This window comes from Pogona vitticeps, chromosome 4 (assembly GCF_051106095.1).
Source record: "Pogona vitticeps strain Pit_001003342236 chromosome 4, PviZW2.1, whole genome shotgun sequence".
Taxonomy (NCBI): Eukaryota; Metazoa; Chordata; class Lepidosauria; order Squamata; family Agamidae; genus Pogona; species Pogona vitticeps.
In genome coordinates this window covers 140675816-140695481 of record NC_135786.1, presented here as the reverse complement: position 1 = coordinate 140695481, position 19666 = coordinate 140675816, and the positions used below count along the sequence as shown (strand labels likewise).

At 40.1% G+C, this 19666-nt stretch overlaps 1 protein-coding gene across 1 annotated transcript in view; it reads right to left on the bottom strand.

Moving 5' to 3' along the window:
- Nucleotides 1-19666, bottom strand: part of ANKRD33B (ankyrin repeat domain 33B) — a 51849-nt gene that overhangs the window by 16035 nt on the left and 16148 nt on the right. Inside the window, exon 2 of the mRNA XM_072998482.2 lies at nucleotides 11396-11525. Within this exon, the coding sequence (XP_072854583.2) occupies nucleotides 11396-11525 (130 nt within the window). The remainder of the gene's footprint in view (nucleotides 1-11395; nucleotides 11526-19666) is intronic.

Genomic DNA, 19666 nt, shown 5'->3' with positions numbered 1-19666 from the left:
TTTTTCCTCCTAAACAAACAGGCACAATTGCTTTAAACTTTACTTACCATATAACACATTTAACATAACAATTACTATACCTTATACATTAAACATTTTACTACTATTCAATAATATACTTTACCTTATCATTTACATTTACTACATTTAATATTTTCACCCATACAGAAATATCTTTACAATCAGGAAACATTTACATAAATAATTAACCTGTAAATCATAGTCCATTCCAGTTTCTTTTAAAAGTCCTTGCATCATTCATCTAGCCTCCTGGAAAGCGCATCCGCGACAATGTCGTGGGCTTTCGAGGCACGATCTGAGTCTGTGTTACAAAGGCAAAATTTGCAAAGTCCAAGTCTTTTACTTTCCTATCTTAATAAGGTGCGCCGTGGACTGGTCCGGTTGTCATCACCTCCTTCGGCTGGATACACGTCTGTTGGCACTCAGGAGTCTCTCTGTTGACCACTGGCTCCTTCCTCCGCAACCTCTTCCATCAGCTGGCGGTCATTGGCCACTCGGTTGACCACTGGATGTCGTCTGCTGGGCATTTTATAGTGAAGCCTGCTTTAAGTCTGGCTCATGGCTTCACATTCTCAGCTGGGGAAAGGGTAGGCAGTTCCCTCTTCTCCTCCCGAACATCTTTAGATGCATCCCTCTTTGAGGCATCAGGGCTTACATCTTCCTCCTTCTGAATCACATAATTTCCCTTGTTCAATTTTTGACACTACTTTATAGAGACCCTCCCAAGCTAATTGTAGCTTGTGACCCTCGGCTGGCTGGTTCTCTACTACATAGGCCTTAATCATGCACACTAATATGCCATTAAAATTTTCAATTAGTCCATTAGTCTCAGGATGATATGGTGTAGAGTTGATTTGGGTTATACCACAGGCCTTCCAAAATCTATTTATCAGTCTAGAGGTGAAGCTAGTTCCCAAATCACTGACTATTTCACTAGCAAATCCCAATCGGCTCTTGTAATTGATTAAGACATTTGCCACCATGTCAGTTTCCATGTTACGTAATGGAATTGCCTCAGGATATCTAGTGGCAAAGTCCATAACGGTCAGAATGTACTTATTCCCCCTTCTGGTGGCTTTAGGCAAAGGACCCACCAGATCGATTCCCAGCCTTTGGAGTGGGGTAGAGATGACTGGCAAAGGACATCATTTGGCTTTAGTCCTATCCTGCCCTGTCCCTCGTCTCTGTCAGACATCACAAGTTCTGCAATAATAAGTAATCTGTTTACCCATACCTGGCGAAAAGAAGTTCTGGGCAACCCTTCTTTTGGTTCATGTGATCCCCATGTGTGTCCCCAAACAAACTACTGTGAGCTTAATTTATGATTTTCTCCCTGTATTTACTTGGGACCACTAATTGCTTTTAAGGTTCTCCTTTTCCTCTGTATAGGGTGGCTAAAGTTTCCCTATACAAAAGGTCTTTATCCATGCAAAATCTCTCAGGGCATTCAGAAGACAATACAGTGGACGTTCTGGCTGCTTCAAAGCAAACCCCCAAGCTAATGTTCTCCTCCTGCTCCTGGGCAAAATAATGCTTATTGGGATTCTTCAAAAGCATGAACTCAGCTTCAGCACCACTATTACTCTGGTTATTCAAGGGACTATCTCTCTCCAGGCCTTCCCCTGCTACTGTATCCAATTCTTTTAAGGTGCCACAGGATCCTTCTGTGAGGTTTTTTCCCTGCATCAGATGAACATGACTATTCCCACTGGGAAAAAAAATTAGGCATTTTTGCCCAGAGTAGTGGCTTGCCACTCAATGGCTGTGAAATAAATAAATAAATAAATAAATAAATAAATAAATAAATAAATAAATAAACAAACAAACAAACAAACAAACAAACAAACAAATAAATAAATAAATAAATAAATAAATAAATAAAAAATTTGTGTATGTGGTTCTTCTGTACCCTGCCTTCCCTGATTTTCTTGAGTCAAGGCAAGTAGAGTAGCTAGTGACTAATAGGAAGGCTGGAAGTAGCATCTATGGGGACTTCTCTTACTCCCATTGCTAAATGTATTTTTCTCTTGCACTAGAACCTAAGTCAAGTAGAGCCCACCCTATCTGCCCAAAACAGGTATCACACAAAACAAGAATGACCAGCTGGAGTTTGTCTTAAGATTTGTGTTTGGAAATTTCTGAAATTAAATGTTGGCAAGGAGAATATAAGGATCCAACCACTGAATATGCATAAGAAAAGAAATGTAATAGTCTATACATAGCATTACACTCTTGCAAAGTGTGGGTGGCATACAAGTTGAATAAATAAAATAAATAAATTAGTATACATAATATTCATAAACTAATCTACGAAGCAATAAAGTATTCATATTCATATACTAATGTTATATGTCATCAAGTAGGAACTGATTTGTAGCAACTCTAATTGGGTTTCAATGTGAAACATTTAAGGAATGGTTTTACCAGTCCCACACCACCATCATCTTCAGCTGGGATTCCAACCCAGGTTTTCTGAGTTCTATCACCCTATCCACTACAACAGTGGTCCACAACTTTGGGCCTCCAGATGTCCTTGGACTTCAACTCCCAGAAATCCTGGCCAGCAGAGGTGGTGGTGAAGACTTCTGAGAGTTGTAGTCCAAGAACATCTGGAAGTCCAAGGTTGGGGACCACTGCGCTACACCACAACAGCTATCTAGTATATGGATAGTATTATAATACTCAATAATGTCACACTCTGTAGGAGCTGGTGAGGGGCAAAAGGCAGAAAGAAGCACCAGCCACCAATGTGTAATCTGTGGGGGAAATGACACCCTTGGGAAAAGGAAAACTATACAAGAAGACAATATAGAAACAAGATGGCTGAGGTCACCAGTATTGTTTGGCTACTGACTGGCAAGAAGTGCTCACTGCAAGCTACTGCCGGCAGCCTGTTTCTAAAATGTTTTGGTTTCTCCACCTCTTCTTTGATGTTTGCTGCTGACCTCTTTCTGCCACTGATTTTCCAGTGCAGTATTTCACTAGTTGCAGCTGCTTAAGTAACTAGAATCTTCTCTGATTACAAAAGCCATTTCACTGACAACAGGAAAGAGCTTTAACACCATAACAGTCTAAGAGTCCAAAAGCTAGATGAACTATTGACCTGTATCATCTGTCCTTATCTTCATCAGTAATGCCTAAATGTACATGGCAGGCAAACCAATACCACTATATTGGAATATAATCATTGCATACTATTAGCTTGAGAAAAGGAAGTTCAGGAGAGGCAGCATATTAGTCTGGGCAAGCATATCAGTCAAAATGCAAAGAAATAAAACAATTTAAAAAAACCATGTGGCACCTTAAAGACTAATTGTTATATTTTAATGTAAGCTTTCCTGGACATGTCCACTTTGTGTATGTGTAAGCTTCCATTAAAATATAATAATCTTTAAGGTGCCACATGTTTTTGTCTTTTTTAAATTTTCGTTTTGTTCTCTTTCTTTGGATTTTGGTTGACAAAATGAGTAGTTTGGAATTCAGATACTTTTTCTTGCATTATATGCCTTTTATACTAAAAGCAATAGTATAAGAGGTGCAACAAATACTAAACTGGTTTGAAATTTATCAAAATATGCTAGGCTTGCTTGGGATCAAAGCAATGAGAAAGCAGTAAAGCTATCTAAACTGAAAATATAGACCATAAGTTCTTTTGAATCAGATATTTGTCTTTTTCTTTGTAAACCTTCATAACACACCATATAAACTTGTGGCTGTAGAAAGGACAATGACAACAATGTATTAAAATGTGTTATTAAGAATTATTTCCCTTGTTTCCTAATATAGAAATGTTTTTGTCACATAATCACTCCAACAGAATTCAGACACCTTCACTGTCTTCAGGGAACAAGGAGCAATTAAGACCACAGAATTAGAAAGAAACAAAGTGCTCTCAGATTGGAGTGTCTGAGAGCACCAGCCCCTAATTACAAGGTTGAGATTAGGGGTGTACTGTTTGTGGGAGTTTTTAGACTCCAACTTCTAGCATTCCGACAAGGAGACTTACTTTCCATTAGATACTAGAACCTTTTTTGTACCTTAACAAGAGGGAACACAGGCCCTAGAAGGTCCCCAATGAGTCCTGTTCCAAGTGAGTGAAATGTAGGTGCCTGTAGGTGTCTGAGTTTGGGCTGGAACTCACAGAATTCTGCCTGAAGAATTATTGGAGATTTCTGAGAGATGGAGTCAAGAAAAAACAATCCTAAAATGGCACACTCCTAGTTGAGGCAAGATGGGACTATGACAGGTCACAGGGAATGTTTTGAATCCCTAAGTGACAGTATCACCTTCTAAGATGCTCATCCAAAATATTTCAATGTCTATACACTGGCAAGCAATTTTCATGAGACCAGTCATCTGAGATGTTCTAGTCCCAAGTCAGGGTGCTTTGGAATTATTAAGGAACTGGAGAAGAGGATGAATAAATGGCTTTATAAATGGAGGGGAGATTATTAATCTAAGACAGGGGTCTCCAAACCTTTGAGCATGAGGGCCACATTGTATATTTTCAACATTTTTGAGGGCCGAAGGAACATCCGGCCACCAATTACCTAGTCTATTTGATTTCTATATTGACCATTTGGTGATGTCCACATGTAGAGCTGTCTATTCAGTTGCCTGAAGCATGTATTTGCAATAAACAGATTGTTGACATCATAGACCCCTATGAGTCAGCCTCTTGCTTCATCTCTAGGCCAGTTTTCCCAACAACATTTGGTCTTCCTTTGTTCTCTCCTTTTGTATTCCAGTCAGCCATGATTATAAGCATGTCTTGTTTTGGTGTATGATGATTTCCCCTTGGATGCCTGCATAGAAACATCCAGTTTCATCTTCTTCAGCATTAGTAGTTGCAGCATTGACCTGAATGATGGTTATGCTCAGTGGTTCTTAACCTTTGTCACTCGGATGTTTTTGAACTGCAACTCCCAGAAACCCCAGCCAGCACAGTTGGTGGTGAAGGCTTCTGGGAGTTGCAGTCCAAAACTCCTGAGTAACCCAAGGTTAAGAACCAGTGGTTATGCTGATAGGTTTTCCGTGAAGTCTGATTGATATAGCCCTTAACTACCCGTGCTACAGCTTGCCTCAGAACCACTCCATTTCTTCTAGACTTGTCATTTTGTAGTCCTCTGACTGAAATATCCCGTTCCAGCCCACTTTACAGTAGTTCAATGACACTAAGCACTGTTATGTTTATATGTTCCATTTCTTGCTTGAAGGTTTCTAGTTTACCTTGATTCATATTTTTCACATTCCATGTACTAGCTGTATGTGTTATGCAGCACTGGACTTTCCATTCACTTCTTTGCACATCAGCCACTAGACATCCTGTCAGTTTTAATCTAGTTGCATCATTTGCAACATAGCTGTCACACTTGTCCTTTGCTCTTGCCAATAGCTGACAGAGTGCTTTCTGACCTGGGATTCTCATCTTCCATACTATCTCTTGTTTCATTTTGGATTGTCTCATAGCATTTTAATGTTAAGGAAAGTTCAGCAGGGGTTTGCCATTGCCACTTTCTGCAAAATACTCACAAAGTGTAGCTTCCATATCACTGCTGTTGGCTACTCTGCCAATAGCTGCCTTGAAGAGGGTGGATGATTCTTTGTCTGATGTCTCAGTGTGTCTGCTCCACCTTGGGTGACCCTGCTAGAGGTCCAGGCTCCAATAGGAGCCTGGCCTCCTGATGGCATTGCTAAGACCATTCCCCTTCCTGGATGTGCACCTTAACGTGGTGAAGGGGTTGGATTGTATCAGTGAAACTGAGAACCGAAAATAAACAGAAAATATAAATTATCAAGTGTGATAGAGAGGGAAGCAATAATTTTGACAAGTTAAGTGCACAAGGCTATTCTAAAATATTAAAAGTATATGTTGAAAAAAGGAATCAGGGTTATGGGAATGTACAAAGATCTCTTAATAAACACATTTTTATTTAAAATACATAAATTCCCTGTAAGAATGTTTCTAGTATATTTGTATTAATTCGTACTAAGTGTACTGTTATATGAATTAATAGAAATGCACTATAAACATTTTTACAAAGAATATATGTATTTTAAATTAAAATGCATTTATTTATAGACTTTCATGGTAGGGATACTGCTATATAGCATGCAGTGTGGGAGAGTGGATAGAATAATCAGTTCTTAAATACTTTCCTTACCTTGAAAACTCTATCAGGGTTGCTATAAGTCAGTTCTCATTTGACAGCACATAACAGCAACAAATACTGCTATACAGCATAATGTGGCATCTCTAAAGCACTGTAACAGTATCTTTAATAAAATGAAGATTGTCAGTACTATTTTTCAACATTATAAAATAAAGAAAAATAACTTCAGAGAAACTCTGTGCATCCTTTGGACTAATGTTAGCCATATTTTCTTTGAGGATCAATATCAAATCCTGACAGACAGTATCAAGTCAATGTCAACTCTCTGGATTAGCACTGAGCTCATTATAATTTAAGTATAAAGGTCAAGAAAGAGCAGCCTTAGATCTAATCCTTTTATTGGCCAGATCTTCGGTATATACAACCTAACTGGGTTGCACAGTTAGAACCACCAAATCCTAGTCTAAAAGGTATATAAAATACTGTACTGTTTTTCTATTAAAGCAGCTATAAAAATAAATATACAGTATATTTATATAGTAAGGAATTGTAAACTCAGTGCATTCAGAATGATGCAAAACAAAACTGCCAGGTATTACTACAGTGGATTAATAAATTTTCAATATACATGCAGAGCATATTGCTTGTCAGTACTTCCAAAGTTCTTCATCACAAAGAGTTTCAGCCCAATTGTTATTAATAATTTATATGGTAGTTCTACTATATGAAACATTTGTTAACATTTGTAATTTTAAACAACTCTCAAATGCCCTAATTACAACGCTTATCTTTTCAAAACACTGTATCCAGTTTTGCATATTTTAGCGTTAACAAGGAAGAGCTTCCATATGCCTTCGTAGTGTTTTCATCTGTTCCCACTCCCCTGGCATGGGATGGGAGAAAGATTTCTTCACTTTTAGAGTCATCCCAGTTGTAAACAACCCTTAGTCAATTACAACTATCTCAACTTCAAATCATGATTTCAAAAGCTGACTTGTAAGTTAACCATAGTTTATTTTAAACCTAGAGTTATAGTGTGAATATAACACTATGCTCAGATCATTTGAAAGTGAAAACTCAATTACATATTTGGAGCCTGTATCTATCTTCGCCTATTCTGTGTTGCACTTCTATTTTGAAATGAACAGATTTTGCTCAGTATGACAAAGGCATGTCATATTCCTTATTATTAGCATACTTTATTTCCATTCCTGATTTTTGTTTGAAAATATTGTAATACTGTACTTAAAAGCATTTTGACCCCTTTTAAGACCTGCTGCAATTTTCTGCTAACGTGTGTAAGGCATGTTACAACTCTGGCACAAGCCAAGAGCCACTGATTTTTCCAGCTCTAGTTTTCTTTAAATATACTGTACCTTTGTGGGTCTGGAGAGATGTGGTTCTGGGCAGTGAAGGTGTACTACAAGGCATTTTGCTTCCTTCCATTCGTCGTCATTGTCATTTAGTCATGTCCGACACTTCGTGACCCCATGAACCAGAGCACGCCAGGCCCTCCTATCCGCCACTGCCTCCCAGAGTTGTGTCAAATTCATGTTGGTTGGTTCGATGACACTGTCCAACCATCTCATCGTCTGTTGTCCCCGTCTCCTCTTGCCTTCACACTTTCCCAACATCAAGGTGTTTTCCAAGGAGTCTTCTCTTCTCATGAGATGGCCAAAGTACTGGAGCCTCAGCTTCAGGATCTGTCCTTCCAGTGAGCACTCAGGGTTGATTTCCTTTAGAATGGATAGGTTTGTTCTCCTTGCAGTCCAGGGCACTCTCAAGAGCCTCCTCCAGCACCACAATTCAAAGGCATCAATTCTTCGGCGGTCAGCTTTCTTTATGGTCCAGCTCTCCCTTCCATACATCACTACAGGAAAAACCATAGCTTTTGACTATTCGGACTTTTGTGGGCAAGGTGATGTCTCTACTTTTTAAGATGCTGTCAAGGTTTGTCATCGCTTTCCTCCCAAGAAGCAGCCGTCTTTTAATTTCGTAGCTGCTGCCACCATCTGCAGTGATCATGGAGCCCAAGAAAGTAAAATCTGGCACTGCCTCCATATCTTCCCCTTCTATTTCCCAGGAGGTGATGGGACCAGTGGCCATGATCTTAGTTTCTTTGATGTTGAGTTTCAGGCCGTATTTTGCACTCTCCTCTTTCACCCTCATTACAAGGTTCTTTAGTTCCTCCTCACTTTCTGCCATCAGAGTGGTATCATCTGCATATCGGAGGTTGTTGATATTTCTTCCGGCAATCTTAATTCCAGTTTGGGATTCCTCCAGAGGTATTCTGCATATAAGTTAAATAAGCCGGGGGACAATATACAGCCTTGTCGTACTCCTTTCCCAATTTCAAACCAATCAGTTGTTCCATGTCCAGTTCTAACTGTTGCTTCCTGTCCCACATAGCGGTGCCTCGCATTACGAACGCTCCATTTGACGACGAAATCGCTTTACGTCGATATTCCCTATGGGGGAATTTCGCTTTGCGATGATTGGTCCCGTTTCGGTAACCGATCATCGCAAAGCGATGATTTTCGCACAGCTGATCGGCTGTTTCAAAGTGGCCACCAGGTTTTAAAAAATGGCCGCCCGCTGTGTTCTGGCATGGATTCCTCGCTGCATGGGCAGCGAAAATGGCTGCGCTATGGAGGATCTTCGTTGGACGGCGAGTTTGAAGCCCCTAGGAACGCATTAATTGTGTTTTAATGCGTTTCTATGGGCTTTTTAAAATCGCATGACGATGATTTCGTTTTACAGCGATTTTCGCGGAACGAATTAACGTTGTCATGTGAGGCACCAGTGTATAGGCTTCTCAGGCGATAGATAAGGTGGTCAGGCACTCCCATTTCTTTAAGGACTTGCCATGGTTTGCTGTGGTCCACACAGTCAAAGGCTTTTGCATAGTCAATGAAGCACAGGTAGATATTTTTCTGGAACTCTCTGGCTTTCTCCATAATCCAGCGCATGTTAGCAATTTGGTCTCTATTTCCTCTGCCCCTTCGGAATCCAGCTTGTACTTCTGAGAGTTCTTGGTCCACATACTGCTGAAAGCCTACCTTGTAGGATTTTGAGCATAACCTTACTAGCGTGTGAAATGAGGTTCCTTCCATTAGTCGAGTGTTTAACTGCAGTTAAATTATAGCTTTGCTATGTGTTTTGTAAAAATGTGACAGAACTGCTCTCTGAATGCCAATCTTGAAATCTTATTTGCTAACCCACCAACTGGAATACTATAACAGTACTGAGAATGGTCCTTGGCCTCGTGCAAGGACCTTTAAAAAAGGTAAGAACTTTTTATCTCACCAGATCAGCCTGTGTTAAGATTTTATGAAATGTGCTAAACCAGCTGAAGCCCATGCCCCATCATAAGCGACATGTGAAATTCCACTTCATTTAAAAGCATTTCACTATACAGGATAGGAACCACTGGTTGGATAAAATAAATTCATAGCTTCCTTAGGCTCAGTTGGTTTAACATTTCTTTGGATCCTTGTTTATAAATATTCAATTACTTTACCTTTGTAATTCACTGATATATTATTTATAATTGACATTATATTATACCCTCTAATAGCTTCAATACTCAGTGTGGTCTAGTAGGCAGAATAACAGGCTATGACTCAGGGTTACTGACCTTGAATCCCCCCTTAACCATGGAAACTCACTGGTGGTGTGGAACTAGTAAAACTACTCCTTAAACATCTCACTTATTTTGAAAGCCCTGTTATGGTCACTATAAGTTGGTTCCAACCTGAAGGCACATAACAACAACTCTAACAACATACTCAGGTCATGGCTATTAAGAGAATGGCAGCCAAAATAAGGTCATACGGAGTTATTAAGGGAAGTCTTTTTCCCTAGAATTAACCCAATTTCCCTCTTACAATGGGATTTCAATACATGCCTTGTCAATCACGCTTATGAATTAAGCCTATGTTTACCTTCTAATGACCAATCACAAAACAAAGGAGTCAGTTGATGAAAATAGTGTGCTGTGACAAACAGATGTCTCACACTTGACAGTACCACTTCTAAAAATATGCTAAACCTATCCTCCAGTTCAATTCTGGGAGAGGGAAAAAAGGATGGTATCAGTAGGTTCAGAGGACATTTGCACCAATATGTGATTTAAAAACAAAACACCAGAGCCTGTCCCAAAAATGCTCCCGTGGGACTGAGCATGCTCAGTAGCTACTAACTGTTGAATATAAGGTTAAAAAGCAAAACAGAAAAAACAGTGTGGAGTGTCTGAAAGGATAAGAATGGAATGCCCTGCGAGAGGGGAATAAAGGCTGGAACCATGAACAGGATAGTGGGGGAGAGGAAGATAATGAAGAATTTTCATGCAGATCCCACTTGGGGTGCAACCAGACAGGCAGTGGACTAAATGACCACTGTTTGGTCTGCTGCAAGGGCAGATTGGTTCACTCCTTTTTCCAGCAATCACACAACATAATCATTGGAGTGAACCAAATTGTCCAGAGTATTCCTACTGCACCTTTCTGAGCCACAGATTTGGCTGTGGGCAGCTTCTCAACTGGACCTTTAAGACAAGGCCAAGAAAATATATGATATTTATTTTTTGTAACTGATACACTGCATTAGTGATGGTCTACTGCACTCTTTAAAAAATCTCATGTCATCTGCCCCTCCACCAAGGGGCAGCAGAAGTGTTCAATTTGCTGATATCCTGAAGTGGCTTGCTTATTGAGCCACTTCACAAAATCAAAGATTCCAGCCAGAAAGAGTCAGACCAAACAGAATCACTTAGTCTAATATGCCATTTGGATGCAAGGATTGCATCAAAAGGTATATCACATCGTCACCCAATTCCCAAGGAACCCTATTTAGACTGCACCACCCCCTCTAAAAGATCCCATCTAATTTGCACCCTTATATTATTATTCATGTTTTACTGAAAATACAAATGATTTGAAAAAGTGTAATAGGGTGGGGTGTACAACTGCCTCTCCCAGTTTAGTGAAAATAATTTGTGATTTCTGGTAAATTTAATCTAGTAGGTTGTGCTTAGCATGCATTAAATTCATAACTCAATTAGCTACAGTCCTAAACTGTGATAAAAGGGACAAAATTCTCTAAAATGAATTTAAAGGATAATGAACTGGGGAGGGAGGGTGGAATCTAGTGTAGGAGAAACCCCCTGACATTTAATGGCTCATCACAAAGACATCAATAAATCAGAAGGTACAAACAGATATTGTTGAATATAGAAATGAAATGAGGAGAAACCTCCTTACCTGCCTGGGCAGCTGTAATTAGAGCCGTGTTTCCTTCGTTGTCCTGCCAGTTTACATCAATATGAGGGCACTGTGCTAAGGCTATTACAATATCCACAAACCCGTGGTAACAGGCAACAATAAGGCCAGTCTATAAATAAAAAATAAGGTAACGATTAAAAGAAAACAAGTCGAGACACTTTTAACCTCATATCTTGTTTCTGATTTCATCCAGGAATGGAGTTAAGTGAAAGTGCCAAATCAAGTAGTTAAAATTATCAAATGATTTATCTGTAGCATTTATAATCTACCTTTCCCACTTTGTATAGAAGCCCAAAAGTATACATTTGTGAACTCAAGTTAATAAAAATCATTCAGCAAAAACCATACAGTGGATGAAAAACAAAGCATCCCCACTAACGACAACAGAAAGCAATGCCAGGAGGCAAACATCTATGATTGTCTAGCTCAGAAATGTTTGTCTAGCTCAGAAATTTCTAAGTTCATTTTCTCCTGAAAAATTATGGTGCTGGGATTCCTTTGGGAGTAAGTCACATAATTGCAGTACTAAATTTAGATCTGCATAAATTCAGGAGTGCCCTACAGATAAGCTGCTCTGTTCTTGCTGCTCCAACTGTGCTAAGGGCAAAAAGGGACTTTTTGGAGCACAGCAGCAGCACATTGGGAGAAGCCTTAGATCTTCAAATCTCTTCTTCCCTTGACATGTCCTTGGAGCAAGAAGAAATGCATGCTGACCCCAAAGCAGACAAGCTTTTCTCTCTCTCTTATACAGACCAATGGGAGGAAATCTGTAGTAGCAAATTAAACAATGTGAAGATTAGAGAAAAGCTCTCACACACCCTGGCTTGAATAGATGCAAGCCCAGCTAAGTTTAGGAGGTAGCAATCTTGCTATGGATTCTTACTCTGGTCATCCCCTTAATGCTCTGTGCAGCATTCTGTTTTTCCAGCAGACCCCGGTAACATAGGTGAGTGTCCTCCCCATCCCATATTTATTTAGAGGCTGCCTTTCTAGGGCTATCTTTCTCAAAACAATTATTGGACTGAGACTGACATAATTTCTTTCTTTGTGGAAATCCTTGCTCTGCCACCTTCCACTGCATACCAAAAAAACCAAAAAAACTTAGCAGTTCCCAAAAGTGAACAGCTATATTATAATTATGTAAAATCTATGACATTTTCGTTCTGCCCCAAAAGTGATCTACCCTGATTGCTTTCATTTTACTAAACACTAAATAAAGAAGGATGTATGGATAAATCTCTCACAAATGCCAAGTGTGTTACTATGTTTTAATTTATATGGGACATTTAACCCACAGTGCCCATTATATACCATTTATGAATTAACAAGGTTAGTAATTTATGGTGGTTTAGCTAAGCGCTATGATTTTTCCTTACTGAAAAAGCAATTTTTTAAAGATATGAAATTCTAATCATTTGCATCAGACTGCTGTTCATGGAGAAATAAAACAATACAGAACCAAAAGAACATGAGTCCTTCTGTAGGACAATTGAAGATAAAGACTGTCTATACAACAATACCTTGCCAAAAATTAACGTTAGCATAACTGTTCGTATAATACAAGAATGTCTGATTTTCAGATTACAAAGTTATAGTCCAGTATCCTACTGCACAGTTCGACCAGCATAGCAGGACTCACATCATCAGGAGCAGCAGATTGTCACTGATCAAAGGGTTTCTGCTTTGACCCCGGGCTGCAGTTAAGTGCTGGTGATAGCAGTCTTGTTACATTGGCAGAACTATGCAACAGGATTGGGCCACAGAAAGCGTGTAAAGAAAACAAGTTTATGACATAATGATACATACAGTTATGTGGGGAGGGGAAACACCCTCTTTGAATTCTATGGTTTTATGTATCAGGACATAATAAAAATCATCTGGTCCTTAGGAAGTCTGAAAATTAGGTAAATGCAACTTCAGATGAACAACATGACATATTATGCTGTGTCATGATTACTTTTACAAAAAATAAAGCCAAAATGGAGAAGCCATGTGTTAAAAACTAAATATACCCTTATTGTTTCCATAGGAATTAAGAAGCTAAGTGCTAACCAACTGCCCTTGAGTGACTGATCATCAACAAGTGTGACCACCTCTACAAAAGCCTAAGTTTTAGCAGTTTGCTGGTCTGGAGCATTGAGGTGTGTGTTAACACAATGCCAAGGAGGAAACACATAAATAATGATTGTAGAGAAGCAATTTTTGCTGCCCATCCATCTGGGAAGGTATTTACGGCCATTTTCCAAACCATTTAAAGTCCATCATTCTACAATGAGGAAGATTATTCACAAGTGGAAAACATTCAAGACAGTTGCCAATCTTCCCAGGAGGTGATGTCCAGGCAAATTCACCCCAAGGTCAGACTATGTGATGCTCAGATAAATTTAAAAACCCCAAGAATTACATCTCAGACTCTACAGGCCTCAGTTAGCATGTGAAATATTAAAGTTCATGACAGTATAATTAGAAAAAGACTGAACAAGTATGGTTTGTTTGGAAGGGTTGCCAGGAGAAAGCAAAAAACAACATGGCAGCACAGCTTAGGTTTGCAAAGTTGCATCTGGACAAACCACAAGACTTCTGGAACTATGTCCTTTTGACAGACAAGACCAAAGTAGAGATGTTTAGCCATGATGTTTAGCACCACGTTTGGTGAAAACCAAACACAGCATATCAGCACAAATACCATATACTAACTGTCAAACGCAGTTGTGGAGGGGTGATGATTTGGGCTTGCTTTGCAGCCACAAGACCCTTAATGATCTGCAGTCATTGAGATGACCATGAAATCCTCTTTATCAGTGGTGCCTCGACTTACAACCAGCTTGACTTGCAACCAAGTTGAGTTATAACCAGCTCTGGGTCACAACATTTTGCTTTGACTTGCAACTGGCGCTTTGAGATACAACCAGAAAAAAGGCCACTTTTCCTCATTGTTCCCTCCCTCCTTCCTTTCCTGCGCTCCTTTCCTGACCCTTAGAGGTCATTTAGGTTAAAAAAAAAGTCTCCCCTTAGTGGACGGATTAACCGCTTGGTTGAGATACAACCAAAAACGGCTGGAACTGGAAATGGTGCTTTGAGTTACAGCCAACTTGAGTTACAACCATCATCTGGAATGAATTAATTTTGCAACTCAAGGCACCACTATATACCAAAGCAACATTCTAATTTTCAGCCCTGCTGGGTTGGGCTCCACCCCTCACACACAACTCTGCTCCTCTACATAGGGTTCCATCATGACAGGAACCAAATCCACATGTTTTCTTGTTTCTAACTATGGCATGAGTGATTCTTAATGTAGCAACAAAATCTATGTGTGGAAGCATACCTCTGGGCACAGATTACTCTCACAGGAGACGAAAGTCTTTAAAATATCTTTTTTCCCCCAGAATTTTGCACATTTCATACACAAACACAAAGAGATCTTTTGATTAGTTGTATCTTTGCTTAATAACAGGACACTGGTCCTTTCTGACACCTTTACAGAAACAGAATGTATTCTATCCCAGGTAAAGATAATTCATTTGTTAATGATCTATAACTACTGGAATTAGTTCGTTCAAAAGAGTTCAAGAGGCCATTGATTACAGAATTGTAATCTAACAAAGAGTCATGCTGGATGACTAATGAAATTTCACTCCACAATTCCTCTTTTAAAAAGCCATTTCTACCTTCCCCAAGGTAAAACAAAAATAAAAACATGTTCAGGTTTGCATTAATTTATGAAATTATGTACAGCTTGACTTAAGGGCAATAGTAAATTTTCTCTTAGCTGCGTAATGGTACACTCTGATTCTCTAGAGCTCCTCCAAAAGAACACAACCTGGCTAAAAGATTAACTGTACATCTTAATATGCATATTGCATAATGTAACTGTGCAGTCTGTGAGCTGTTCTTATGGCCCCCTATTTCTGCAGTCCCTCAACCATCACATCTGGGGGGGGGGGGAATATCAAAAGGAAAATTAATATTGTGCCTTTGGAAGCCTCCAGGGGGCACAGTTCTTGATCAAATGATGGCATGTGGTTACACCTTGTTTTAGTATCCAGAGTATTTTCTAAGAAAGAGAATTGTGAATTCCAGTCACTGTAACCACTGACAGGTTTCTGGGTGACTGGGAATGGACTGGATGCAACTCAAGGGGCCAACAGGCCTGTTCACTCTTTACATGACCAAGAACAGGGAAATATCAAGATTTAGAAGAAGAAGAAGAAGAAGAAGAAGAAGAAGAAGAAGAAGAAGAAGAAGAAGAAGAAGAAGAAGAAGAAGAAGAAAGAAAGAAAGAAAGAAAGAAAGAAGGAAAGAAAGAAAGAAAGAAAGAAAGAAAGAAAGAAAGAAAGAAAGAAAGAAAGAAAGAAAGAAATACAAATGTGACAGAATCCTATCACAAAGATTTATAGAACATAATTCATTCAATGGGACTTTAAAAAAGATGCTTGACTTTGGCCAGATCATGCCTTTGAGTTGTTGTAAGACAACAACAATATTGTGTAAAAATTATGTTCAATTCCAGTTAAGATGGAAAGACTCCTGCTGGATTAGATCAATAGGTCTAAACAGTCCAGCATTATATTCACACAGTAGCCAACGAGATGTCTCTGGGAAGACCAACACAAGGTCATGAATGAAACCGTTCCCTAATACAATCCAGGCCTCTTAGTAACTGGTACTGCAAGGTATATGCTCTCTGATACTAGACAGAACATACTGTTATCCTGTAGCCACCAATGGATATTCTCAATGAACTGTCCAATCACCTCTTAAAGCTACCTGCACTGGTGGCTATCACTACATCCTATGGTAGCCAATTCACAGTGCAGCTCTGCACTCTTGCACTTACCCAGACTGAACGTAAAAGCTACATCTTTAATATAAGCTTTTTGGAACTAGTTGTATTAAAATGTGAAGTAAAAATTTATAGAGTAAAATATAAATATTTTGAAAAGGCCATGATGGACTACAGGAAGCCTCACAGAATGTTAGAATTAGTCAAGCCAGGCTGCCAAGTACTCCAAGTTTAGGACCGTACAAAATAATCCTCACTTAGAGTGAAGTTCCACTGTGTCTAATGGATCCCGTTCCCAGGCAAGAGTACACAAACTGCAAACCCTAATGTAGATGTGGAATCTCAGTGTAAGGCACTGCATAATTCTTATAGTTAACCCTACGCAGAAGCTCACCGTGCACGTCACTAGAAAAGTACATTCTTCAGGAACAAGCTGGAAACACATCTAAAGACTGATAAAATGATCTGGTTTGGACATGAAACAAAACCAGCCTTCTCCAATGCCCTCCATTTTTTTTCATATTCCCATTAGCTCCAGTTAGTATGACAAGTGATGAAGTCTCATAGCAGCTTAAGTCTTTAACAGCTGGAGAATGATAGTCTAGTGTTATGCAGACAAGCCTGCAAGTGTCCTAGAGCTATTCATTCCATCTCTTCCTTCTTTTCTTCTGCCTGGCTGGGAACATCTCTTCAAAGTTTGAACTAACCGTGGTTCTCCGTGGATCCAAACGTGGGGAAAAACAGTTAGCCCAATTTATTCTTACCTCCATAACTTGGAAAAGACATCTCCCTGGAACACAGCTTTCATAGTTCCGTAGCCAGCATGTATAGTGGCGGTGCTGGCTTAGGGATCCAGGGAGCCACAATACAAAAAAATGAAACTTCATCAAACTTCAATTAGTTCAAACAAGCCAGAATCAAACTGTAAGATACTTAAGAAGATATAGTATATATCTCCTACAGAGATACATAGAGCTCTTGGGCAAAGATGTTCATCATAACTGGCATTTAAAATCCCAGAATGAAATCAGACTATCATAGACAAGCATTTCCAAAATTCATCTGGATATCTAAGTCCTTTCTTTGTTGCATTACCAGGCAATTCCAACTTATCTAATTTCTACAAGCTTTTATTTCTACATACTGTATTTTTCGCTCCATAAGACTCACTTCTCCATAAGATGCAAAAAATTTTTAGGAGAAGAAAACAGGAAAAATAATCAGTTTTCTTCTCCTAAAAATTGGTGAGCCTTATGGAGAGGTCCATCTTATGGAACACACCCTAGGATCCTTTGGAGGCTCACCCTGCCCCCCTGGGGGTCAGAGGGGGCGAAATCGCCACCTTCTGGGACTCTTCTGAAGCTTCCTAAGCCTCAAAAGAGTCCCAGAAGGTGATTTCCCCCCCTCTGGCCCAGCGGGGGGGGCAGGGGGACCTCCAAAGGGTCCTAGGGTGTGTTCCAGGACCCTTTAGAGACTCACCCTGCCCCCCCGGGGTCAGAAGGGGTGAAATCGCCACCTTCTGGGACTCTTCTGAGGCATCCCAAGCCTCAAAAGACTCCCAGAAACTGGCGATTTCGCCGGAGCTGGATCCGTGCAGGGGTGGGGGGAGTGTGGCAAGGGTCCTAGAAGGCTCCCTTGGACCCTTGCAAGGCTTCCCCCACCCCCCCATGGAGCGGGGGTGCGTGAAATCACCAGCTTCTAGGACCTTTTCTGAGGCTTTAAAGGCTCAGAAAAGGTCCTAGAAGCTGGCGATTTTGGCCATGCTGGACCCGTGGGGGGGCGGGGGGAGCCTTGCAAGGGTTCTAGAAGGCTCCCTCGGACCCTTGCAAGGCTCCCCCCACCCCTCCACGGGGCCAGCAGGGGCGAAATCGCCAGCTTCTGGGAGTCTTTTGAGGCTTGGGAAGCCTCAAAAGACTCCCAGAAACTGGCGATTTCGCCAGTGCTGGATCCATGCGGGTGTGGGAGGAGCGTCGCAAGGGTCCGAGTGAGCCTTCCAGGACCTTTGCAACGCTACCCCCACCTGGAAGCTGGCGATTTCGCCAGCGCTAGCCCCCGACGCTCCCTCCCACGGGGCCAGCGGGGACGAAATTGCTGCCTTCGCTCCATTAGATGCAGGAACTTTCCCACCCACATTCTGGGGGGGGGGAGTGCGTCTTATTGAGCAAAAAATACGGTAGCTTCTAGGTTCTATATTTCAGAAATATCAAATTTAAAAAATATATTGAAGACAGTCTTTCAGTTGTGAGAAAAACTGTAGGCACATGACTTTTAAGGCTTTTTTCCTGCTCCCCGTAAGCCTTTTAAATTCTTATAAAACACAAACTTTCAATTATTGACAAAACCATGAATTATTATACTGTAGTATTTTGTTTACTAACCACAACTAAAATTAGAAGAAGTAGTCAATGTTCACTTCTCAGGTGCTTGATTTAGCAATCTTGGCTTGCCAAACTCCCCGTTCCTATTTCTTCCCAGAACACAAACAAATGAAATAATTCCAAGAGTTATGATTCATCTTTTTTGCCATGCATTTTAGTGTTTTAGTATGCATGGCCCTGAATGATCCTAGAGGCAGAAAATTGGCATTTGGATTAGTTGCCCAACCCTGGCTTAAAATTAAGTAGTTCTCTAAGATCGTATGTGACATGAAGCTGTGAGGGGTCTAAAAGCCAAAATGAACAGTTCATGGCAACTTCAGAAGAGAAGGAGAGAAGCAGTGCACAAACCCAAGGATCAGCACATGCGGACCAGTCTACACAATGGCCAAAAATAGTTTGGTATGTACATCAAAAATAAAATCAAAAGAGACATGGCACCTTAAAGAGTGACGTATTTAGTGTGAGCTTTCATGGCCCACACCCATGGACTGTTACCGACTGTTACGTTCACCCTGTACCCCGGTTTCTTTTTCTCAACCTAAAGGGCTGACGCTGGTGACGTTCCTTCTTTCTTTCGCTGCCACCAGTGGATTTCTTTATCCACGCTGTAAAGTGTCTGACACTGGCTGCCAACAACAGAACTTGTTTATTAAAGGGTATTAGGGTAATTCAGCATCACAGATGTTCTTTATTCATTTCATGGAATCAAAATAATTGAAATCTCATATATTCTGCCACACATTCAAACACCTCCTATTTTATTTATTCACTTTAACCAGTTTATCTTTGTCAGTTACAGTTCTCAGGCTTTCTCTGACTATCTACAGTGGTGCCTTGCTTAGCGATGTTAATTCGTTCCAAAAAATCGCTGCTAAGCAATTTCATCGCTAAGCGAAACGCAGTTCCCCAATTGAAATGCATTGAAACCTATTCAATGCATCTCAATGGGGGGAAAAATACAACAACAAATTAAAAAAGAGTCAGAACAAAGTCAAATTTGGTTAACAAAGGGTTTATTAAGTGCACTTTATGATTTCAAACATTTTAAACAGTAAACTTTAACTTTATAAATAACAGAAAAACATT